Here is an 11,038-nt window from a genome sequence, read left to right as displayed (position 1 = left end):
AGCAATCAGAGCCTCGCACTAAGGAATTTTCACCGTTGGGATGGTGGCATGAGAATGAAAAGCAATTTCATGTTCTTTTCACTATGGCTCGGAACGTCCTGAATGTGCCAATTTCAACTGTTGCATCAGAGAGTGCATTTAGTCAAGCAAGACAACTACTAGGAGACACCCGTCACTCATTGGGAAGCAATGCTTTGGAAGTTTTAGTATGTTTCAGAGATTGGATTAGATCAGAACGAAGAAATCACGGACGTGAAGATGTCGATAGACCAGAAGACGAGGAACTTGGAGATATATTAACACATGGTCACCCATCTGAATTTAACACTCCAGAAGATGGCCAAGAAGTTCATATTCATTATGAAGAACTTACTAAGGTAATGCAAAACCTTTGAAGTTCTAGATTTATATTTAATAATTTAACTTTGAATTTACTCTTTTTTTGTTAATTTAGTTGTTGTTAAATATAAACTTTAATTTGCAAGTTTGAAATAAGAATTATAAGTGCAATTTTTTTCCATCTTCATTGTATTCTATTATCTTAAATTCTTAATGAAATATTCAAATATTAGAATTTTAAGGCCTTTGAATCCTTTATTCAAATACTCTTTTTATAAGATTATTTTTTTTGTTTTATATTTTTACTTTATATTAATATAAATTACGATAGTAATACAAAATACAAAAGAAAATACATAAACCCAGCTCGGCCCGACCCCATAGGCCCGGAATCATTCCGGTTCAATTTTTCACCGGATGGACCCAGACTCGTTAAGCCCTGTTTGTACAACCCGAAAATCGGCCCGGATTGGTGACGGGTTGGTCACTATTTTTGCCAACCCGGCCTGGCCCGGCCCACCACCCCTTTGTCACCTTTAAGTGAAGGGTGTTCAACACTCTTCATCGGATATATTTACTATGCTATATAGAAAGTTATACTATGTATATATGTAAAAATTATTTTTTATACATATATATATTAAACATTGAACACCCTTCATGAAAATTTTGACTTCGTCACTGGTTGTAGTAGAGTGATAAGTACTCCTTCATTCTTAACAAGCGGTTTCAAATTCAAGCCTTAGTATGAAGTCGTTTTTCTTAGATAGACACTTCCTACCTACTAATTTAGTCTGGTAACAATGTTTCTTAAAGAAAATTTTCTGGTATATCCGTGCATACTATACCATGTAGGTTTTTAATTCATCTTTATGGGTATAAAAAACTGTTGCTTCACTGCTTTGGTGAATTAATAATGCCCTTTCCCTTGGAAGTCCTATAGAAATTACCAGTACCTAATTTAATACATGTTGTCATAATGTACACCTTCAATACTAGAAATGAAAGGTGATGTTATCATAGCATAAATTTTTTATATAAGCATTTATTCGTATATACTCCATCCGTTCTTATATATGTGAATTTAAATAATAGGTATGAAGTTTGAGACTTTTAAAATTATTGATCTTAAGTATTTTATAATATTTATATGGCTACAAAAGCTTCTCTTAATCCCACGTCAACAATAAAGGAGATGAGTGGTTTTCTTACATAGACTTGGCAATCCTTAACTCATGAACAAACTTTTGAGATTAAGTTAAATGAGTGATTTTCTTACATAGACTTGGCAATCCTTAACTCATAAACTAACTTTTGAGATTAAGTTAAATCTAAGGTCCATTTCTTTAACATGGTATTAGAGCATGACCAATATATCCCAATTTTCTGATATTCGTCCCCCACAATTGTCCACGCTTCAAATGTCTGTGAGATGGGGTGGTATCCTGGACTTGAGCAATCTTCACCTCATGAGCTAACTTCTGAGGTTAAATTAGACCCAATGTCCATTTCTTCAACACTCATAAGAATTAAATGAGAAGGCGAACTAATAAAGACATAGTGTACACATAAACAAAAATATAGAAAAGAAACCAAGAGGTAGTATATTGAAATATTAAATAGGTGATAATATACTAGAGCAAAGAATCAAATTAAAATTTCGCCGAAGGTGCGTTTGTTTTGGCGTATGAGTTTTACCTCCATTACCAGCAGACAACACGTACTAATCCATTCATGTACAAGAGCACGTCTTAGTCAGACAGATTATATTGTTACAAGATTGGATTTTGTACCTTTATTTGTTTTCTTCATTCCACATTCAAACTATTGGCTCAAATTCGATAACTCTAATTAACCATGGAGAAACGACTTTATGAATTTTTTACTATAATACACATATCATAACTATGAGAAAAGAAAATAATAAATTCATATTTACTTTAGCCTTAGAAGGGCAGCTTTGCATAACTAGTAAACCTCCAGGTCGTTTTAGCCGTGAAAATAGCCAGAAATGAGGGCGTACAATAGTTAGTTGTGGTCCGAATCTTTTTCGGACCCCAAACAACCCGAGTTTTATGTACCGGGCTGACCTTTTATATTTACTTCAGCCGAATATCAGTAATGTCAAACCAAATTTGTTTGAACACCTTAATGATAAGATCATGATACTCATCTGAATTCAAAGAAAGATAACAAGCAAGAAGTTCTTCCAAATCTTTTGAAGTCCTTATATTATTTTCCACTATCATCTCCACCATTGACTCTCTAAAATCTTTCTGTGGATTTTTAGATGATTTCACCACAGCAAAACTTTCTGAAACACTACTACTCCTCCTCCTCGAACTAACACTCCTTCTGCTAACTGCTTGAATTTTCTTGCTGTTTGTTATTTTTGGAGAGTTTGTTCTCAGCTTCACACCAGTTGTTGAACTCACTGACACTCTTCTCACAGTAGAAATCCTCTGTTTTTCATCCTTTTCTTGTGACGAAACGATGAATTTTTCGGGCTTGGTTATGATAGGGGGAAGGTCAATTTTGGAAATATGATTGAGTGAGTCTTTGTTCATATCATTAACTCTGCAATCACAAGATGGTGAAAGTGAAATTATGGGGTCTAATGTTTCAAAAGAAGAAGATGAGGAGGAATTAGGTGAATTTGGGTAAACTTCAGGGGTGGAATCTGGTTTAATCCAAACTGATTCAAGAGAAGCACGACAACTGCAACTAGCTGAAACAGAGGAAGTAACAATTTTAGGAGAATTAGTTCTTTTCCTTGTAGTGCTACGCCTTCTCTTTGAAAAATTAATATTATTGTCAGAGAGTTTTGGGTTGTTTGAGGAAGGATTTTGGGAGAATATTTCATGGTTGTTATTTGTTGGACTGAGGTTTCTTGAAATGTAATATGATTTTCTTTGGTGAGTAGTGAGGTGGGGTTGTCTTATTTTTTTGTCTGATTGAAGATTTGATGATGAGAATGATGATGTTGAAGAAATTGAGGTGGTGTGGTTATGCCCTTTGCTTCTGTTGCTGCTGATTTTGCTCATGTCCTTGAGCTTGTAAAACCAAGCATTTGGCATCATATCTGATAATCTAAACCTATAATTTCCCATGTTGAGTAACAAGAGTTGCTTGTGTTTGTGTTTTCTCTCTGTATTTTGAGGGGTGATGACTAAAGAAGTGGGAAATATTGGAGTTAGTAAAGGTAGATAAATAGAGAGGAGGAAAGGGGATTAAAGGTAGGGGTGATGGGACCAGGAGGAAGAAAAATGAGTCATAAAGTAAATAAAGGCAAGTTACACATTTGCCCTATTTCGAATATATGTGTAAATCAGAGAAATGTATATTTTTAAATAATCTTAAATATATATATATATATATATATATATATATATATATATATATATATATATATATATATATTTGTATATATGTGTATTATATATAAAAAAAATATATGCATATTTTATATACTTTTAGTCTAGCGAATGCAATTTGTTTTATCCAGTAGGCCAGTTTTATATTTCACCCAAAAAAAACAAAAAGGATAAAGTTATCGCTTTTCCAAGTTGGTATTTCATTTAAGCCTAATGGCCTAATCATCATCATCATCATAAAGTTAAAGAAATTGCATTCCATTATCATTATGTTTGACAGTTTGAGTTTTTAATATAGCAAAACAGTAGCATTTACTGACTTATGTGACTCTCATACTCCTATTATGCTGACTTTCCAGGCCATGAGATGATGCTCAAATTGACATAAAAAGATTGTGATTCTCTTGCCCTATTTGAGGGTTAGAAACTCGATAAATTATGAACAGTGTTTTTAAAAAGCGTGAGCGTAAAAATAAAAAATCAAGAAAACCATGAATTAGGGCTTAAATCAATAAAAAAAGGTCTTTACTTTTAAATTTAATACATTTGACTTTTTTAGTTCCTTTTTAAAATTTTTGAGTAATTAACAAACTCACTTTTGAGAATTTGAGTATTATATGAAGGACTAATTCAACAAATTTTGTTTTAATTTGAAAACGTCTCTGGGGCTTACTCCTTACTAAAAAAACGCGCCTCGAACGCCCGGGCCAAATTGCAGAGCGTACGCCTCTTGATACTTTCGCCCCACACCATCGTCCTGGGGCGTTTTTGGTACGCCTCACCCAGGAACTCGCCCCAAAAACGCCTTTTAAAACAGAGATTATGAATTTGACATTGATAATCTCTAATTAGTGTAAAAACTCTGCACTTGGCGCATTCCTCTAGGATATTGATAAAGAGGCCGTTTTCTCATTGCATCAATAACCACTGACTTTAAAGGATTCATTTCGGTCGTAAATAAGTTATACATGAATTATAATACGGGGATTAAATAATGAGAAAATTGTTTCATGGATATACTTTTATCTCTATATGTTTGGTTGATTTAATTGGGGTATAGTAGACAGTCTACCCTAATGCAGATATTAGTGACTGTTTCTACGGCTCGAATTCATAACCTATAGGTTACACGAAAATAACTTTACCGTTGCTCCAAAGGGGTATATGAAATATACAGGGTGTAAATATAAGTATTAAAAATCTTTCAGATGTATATAGCAATATTATACGAAGATAAGTTTAAATGGAGCCAGGGGTGGCTCAATAAATATGGAGGCTTAAAGCAAAATCTCAATAAGGGGCCTTTTTTTATATAAAAGGAAAAATTCATATATAATTTCATTTAAATTCTGTATTTCTAGTTTTTCATATGCAAAGTTATTAATAATTTTATCTAATCCATTTAATTTCTCTTGAGATATACACGTTGTGGGACTGTATTAAGGTTTTAACCTTTATTGAGTTATGAATTAATAATCGAATCCTTTCTCAATTTATGGTCTAGAGAGTAATTCCCAAAAAGATATTTTTTTTCAATTTATGATTAACAATTTAATCCTACATTTTTACTATGAAAATTTGTACTTTCTCATTTGAAACACTAAATATTATTCTAAAAATAAATTAATATATAACCTGTTAGAAAAATTTGGGGCCCCAAAAATTATGAGGCCCAAAACATCTGCTTTAGCAGCCTTATCCTTGGGCCGGCACTGAATGGAGCGACATGAACTACGAAAATTTATACTAGACACCCCAACTACCTTGAGATTGAACTATCGATTCGACTATATTTAAAATATTCGACTATATACTTTAAGAAAATATATAATTTTCCGAATAGGGAGGAATTTAGCTCAACAAAAGCCCCTTTTTTCAAAGTATCAATAGCTCTGCCTGATATAACTAGATGTGGAGAAAGAAGAAAAGTAGTAGTAGTAGTTTTATTTGCAACTTCTTGTTAAATACACTTTCGTTACAAGCCATGTTAAAGTTAGTTCCTCATATTGGATAAGGCTAATTTTAATTCAATGGTTAACATGATATGAAGTCTGGAATATTCTGATCAATTATAGAAGAATATAATGGTATTGATTGTTTTTTCTTTTGTTTGCAACTTGAGTCGCAGATGTATAGACTATAGACTGAACTAGATTTGTCAGGATTACATTTAATTTGTCAGTCTTGTAAAATATGGGAAATATTCCTTTACGTAACTTTTTCCACAAAATATTTTTTTTCCTTAACTTTTTCCTGAAAATATTAGAGTTGAAAAGTTATGCAAAAATTCTCAAAAGAGGCGAAAGTGGGAGAAGGGGGAGGAAAGAAAGGATACCAGAAAACTATGAGCATAATCATGACTTAAATTGGGCGTTTCATGTGTTCTCTTTCTCACCTTTAAGTGTTAAACTCTTGTAATAACACTTGCATTAGATTTTGTAAAGTAGGTCGGTATAATTGGGAAAAAGAAAAAGGAGAACTTTCAATGTTGGTCCCTAGGATATTGATAAATTTCAATTTTTGTTCTCATGTCATTAAAAAACATTTGAGAATATTTAGATGGATATGTGGTATGTCACGAGAGATAAGATTAGGAAAGAAGATATACGGGACAAGGCGGGAGTGACCTCCGTAGTAGACAAGATACGAAAAGCGAGTATGAGATAGTTTGGGCATTTGAAGAGGAGGAGCACAAATGCCCTAGTGAGGAGGTGCAAGAGGTTGGCAATGTTAGATCTAAGGCGAGGTAGAGGTAGACCGAGCTAGGAAGAGTTGAGGAGAGGTGATTAATTAGACAGAACATGACACATCTCCAGCTCACTAAGACTATGACCCTAAATAGGAGAGCATGAAGGTTGAGGATAAGGGTAGAATATTAGTAGGTACTTGAGCAACTTCTCTCTTTTATGTAAAAGAATATAGTTCTAGTTTAGACTTTAGAGCACATCCCCTGCCCTCTCTTCTCCTAACCAGTATCAATATTATTATTCTATTATGTATCTTATTCATCAATTTTATCTCTACTTTTTCTTTTATCTTTACTATTTTTGCTGTTAATAATTTTCTTTCCCTGGTATTTTTATCATAGTTTATTTTTCTCTTCTTCTTTTTTTCAAATATGTTTTGAAAACACTTTTTTTGAGCTGAGGGTTATGTCGAAAATAATCTCTCTATCTTACACAAGACAAGAATAAAGTTTGCATACACCCTACTTCTTCATACCTCATTTCTGAGATCACACTAGAGATGATGTTGTTGTTATGTGCTTTCAATTGATGAAATTTGCATGAATTTATTAGTAGATTGATCAAAAGAATAAATTCTGCGAATAGGAAGTCTAACGTACATAGTTGGCCACAATAAGAACCAAATGTACAATTCATGCATAATTCAGGGACCAAGCACAATTAGCAAAAAGTGATAATCCTAATGGGTAGAGGGAGGATCAATTTATAAAAATTCGATTGATCTGGTATATCTATTAAGTAACCGATCAAACGGACTAGTTCTGCGCTTTAGTAAATACGGAGTATTAATTATTGACCTTAAGCTTATTGGATTACACATATAATTAGGAAAATCTAACAAAATCTGCATGAACTTATTGCAATAGATGCATCAAAAGGTCACCTTTCTACATAGATTTTTCTGAAAAACTTCGTTTGACTAGTTGTCGGAGAAGTGTAGCTGAAGATCGATGTATGCATATATAGAACCTATGTACAAATTATAAACGTAGAGAAAAAGAACCAATTACATAGTAACTTCTTTCTGAGCATTAATTTCTGCATACTCATGGATATAAAACTTCTTTTGTGTTTTTCACGCAAAAAAAAAATGGCAGGTCTCACATGAAATTAAAAAAGGACCTTTGCTAATTTTGTACAATTGCTCTTAAACTTTAGAGGGGGCCAAACATCACATAGATAAAAAGGGGCAGTTCAGTGCGCGAAACATTCTCGTTTACATAGGATCCGCATTAAGGCCGTATCCCAAAAGAGTATGACTTACGTAGATTTGCCCTGGCGCAAGCATCAATAATTGATTCTACGCCTCGAACCCGTGACCTTACGTTGCTTTAAAGCTCCCCTCACCAAACATCAAATAGACAATTAGATATATACTAGTTTTAGGGTACGCGCTTTGCGCGTGTTCCTTGTGTCAATAAGTAAATTATTTTCAAGAAATCACATAAGTAATATTAAACGATGTGTTTGAGTTGTTAAATTAAAATAAAAAGTATAACTTTGTAATATATGTTCATAGACTCTATTTAGCTAGCTCTATAAAGGATAAAATCCTGCCACATGAAAGTCCTCAGTGTTTTATAAATACCTTTTGAAAATTATCGAAAACAAATAATTCCAAAATATACTTTTATCGTGATAATTTGTCAAATAATACAAATTGATTAATTAAAGTTTTTGGTCTTTTATAGATATAAGAATTATGGGTTGGCCTATAGCTCCTAAAAAAATTAATAAGAGTGACAATATAAATTCTAAAAATGACTTAATGTTGAGTTAGTATTTTATAACAAATAACTTAATGTATAAAAAATATAGGGGGATGTTATTTTGGAATATTTACGAAAAAGAAAACAAATTAATGGCAACTCATTTGTAATACATGTTATACATTTTTCTCTCGCATTATTGTAAATTTTGGCCTTTAAAATTTTCATACTACACATAACTTTTAGATGGTCAAAATGAATTAAAGTTATAGATAGTTAAAACATGGACTACACTTTTATGATAGAAGTAATTTAAAAAAAAAAAAAAATTATATAAATTCACGTACATAATATTTAATTTGGAAGAAATGTGTATGGAACTTTTGCTTTATCAAATATATGTGTGCGCCTAATTTGTATGCCTATATACAATAAGCAAATATATTATACGAATTGTTTGATTTATATAAGGTAAAATTTTAATAGATTTTAAAGTTCTAAATATTAGTACTTCCTATCTAATTTAATAAGGAAAGATAATTGATTTTTGAAGTCTTAAATATTAAGAAATTAACTTAAATTATAATTTTAGCCGTTGTGAAAATTTTAAGGGATAAAAAAGAAGAATCACATTTCGCTAAGGGATTCGTATTTTTAATATAGTATGTGTGTGTATGTGTGTTTGTGTGTGTGTGTGTGTATATATATATATATATATATATATATATATATATATATATATATATATATATATATATATATTGAATAACTCACCACGTTGGAAAAATATTATAAGAAAAAGATTCAGCGGCAAGTATGGTAAACGAATGCTACAACTAAAGTGAATTTTCAGTGATTTTGGCCAATAATTGAACGTAGATTTATGGCAATAATTAGCCTATTCTATTCCTTTTTTACCTAAATATTAGAAAAAATATAGTTATAGTTGTGTCATAATTAAAGTAAATAATTTATATAAGGTAAAATTTTAATTAATTTTAAAATTATTTTCTACAGAATTCAAATAAGGAAAGATATAATAAATAAAATTTTATTTGATTTAGAAGTCCTAAATATTAAGAAGATAAATAAATTACTATTTTGTCCAGTATAAAATATATTTTTAAAGGGTAAAAAAGGCGAACGACATTTCACTAATGACATTCGTGCTTTTAATATAGTATAAATTACTCGTGAACACTATGTTAAAGAGTTCTTTTCATGCTCTTCTGATGAAAAACATCATGCCTGTGTGCTTTATGTACGTAGTACTGTTGCCTAAAATTTATAAGCTTCACATAATTTTTGTGTACCGTCCAAAAATTTGCTCGTGTGGACAATCTATCTCATTAATTTACTTCAATAGAATCAGCATGTATTAATGCGAGGACTAGTCACTTCAAGAAAAGAAAAAAAAAGACATCACTAATTTAGGCTAATATATGGACAGTATGTCTTTTTCATGAAGTTACGTGACATATATTTCATGGAACTGAGCCAGTTTCACCGATCAATCCCTACGTACCCTCTCGAATCTCTTACTAATTATGTGTATGCTCAGACCAGGCTCGTATACAGATTCAAGATTTGAAGTTTACGAATTCCTATAATGACATCAAGTTAATATTACGATGCTATATATAATTAGATTCACAATTAGTATTTATAAATGTATAGTGAACTTCTTGTTAGTAATCTGTAATACTATAATATAATATTACGAAAAAATAAATTTCTGTAACATAAAACAAAAACAAGAAAAAACAGAAATAGGCAGAAATTGAAGATTATTAGAAATCAGAATCAGTAAATGTATTTCGGAATAAAATCGAGTTCATTGAATGCATAGCGTGTCCTTGAATATTATCCTTCCAGGATAGAACGATTTATCTCACCAGAGTATTGGTACCAAAAACGCCGGTGAAACAGCGAACCACTTGAAGGCTGTAAACCACACCTGAATTTAATTGTGCAGAAGAAGGAGAAGAAATTCAGAAAATTTCGTAAGGAAAGATTCTGGGATCAAGTCATATTTATAGCCATTTTCTGGCACTGTTTCTGAAAAGTTTGCAACCTTTCAGAAACAACCATATCTGTTAGAACAGGTGGGAACAATTCTCATTTAAAATATTCTGGGTTGACTTTTCATTAATTAATTTAATTAATTAATTAAATAATTAAAAGAAATTTTGTCTAAAAAGATTAATCAATCAATCTTTGACCAAATCCGAAGCCGAGCCGAGCGAGCGATGACGACGACGGCACGAGGCTTACTTTCTTTCCAACCCATTTAACACCAAGAGAAATGCTTTCTTAATATAAGCACATTCATTTTTCTTTCCACCACCAATGAGGGACACTTGCTCTTTCCAAAGCAAAATGGAGCTCACTTTCATCCCTCCATTTCTCATTCACCAATCTTTTAATCCCAACAATCCTCCACATGAATGGAGAATGGCTATAAGACAAAGGAATACAAGAACGAGTGTGTTATTTACATGCAAGGATTAATTGCATCTCGATAAGTAGGTTTCCCTTTGAACTTTCCGTATTGAACTTATATCGGATATACTCAGTCAATCGGTAGATTTGATATCTTTGAACCGTCGAGCTTTGTTGTATACCTAGACAACATAAGTCACACAATCAACCCTTAACCATCTATGGTTCTCGCGGTTGTGTTCGTTTCAGCCATGAACACCGCCTGATTTCCAAGACACTGCTCCACCCCCAATTGTAAAAACATATCCACTTGTGAATTTTACTTCAGATGATCCGGTGATCCAATTTGCATCACTATATCCCTCAATCACTGAGGGATATTTGTTATAATGCAGAGCACAATCTTGGGTAAATTTCAGATACCCCA

General features: G+C 32.1%; 1 protein-coding gene across 1 annotated transcript; it reads right to left on the bottom strand.

Moving 5' to 3' along the window:
* Positions 1-2,070: 2,070 nt before the first annotated feature.
* On the bottom strand, positions 2,071-3,548 carry LOC104087031 (transcription repressor OFP1-like). The gene has a single exon (XM_009591419.4). It carries the CDS (start codon positions 3,447-3,449, stop codon positions 2,439-2,441), a length of 1,011 nt encoding a protein of 336 aa, XP_009589714.1. The 5' UTR covers positions 3,450-3,548; the 3' UTR covers positions 2,071-2,438.
* Between the last annotated feature and the right edge of the window lie 7,490 nt (positions 3,549-11,038).

Source organism: Nicotiana tomentosiformis, chromosome 10 (assembly GCF_000390325.3).
Source record: "Nicotiana tomentosiformis chromosome 10, ASM39032v3, whole genome shotgun sequence".
Lineage (NCBI taxonomy): Eukaryota > Viridiplantae > Streptophyta > Magnoliopsida > Solanales > Solanaceae > Nicotiana > Nicotiana tomentosiformis.
This window is presented reverse-complemented; position numbering and strand designations above follow the sequence as displayed.

Coding starts and splice junctions, on each gene's coding strand:
- LOC104087031 (XM_009591419.4), bottom strand. CDS start 3,449: ATGGGAAATTATAGGTTTAGATTATCAGATATGATGCCAAATGCTTGG.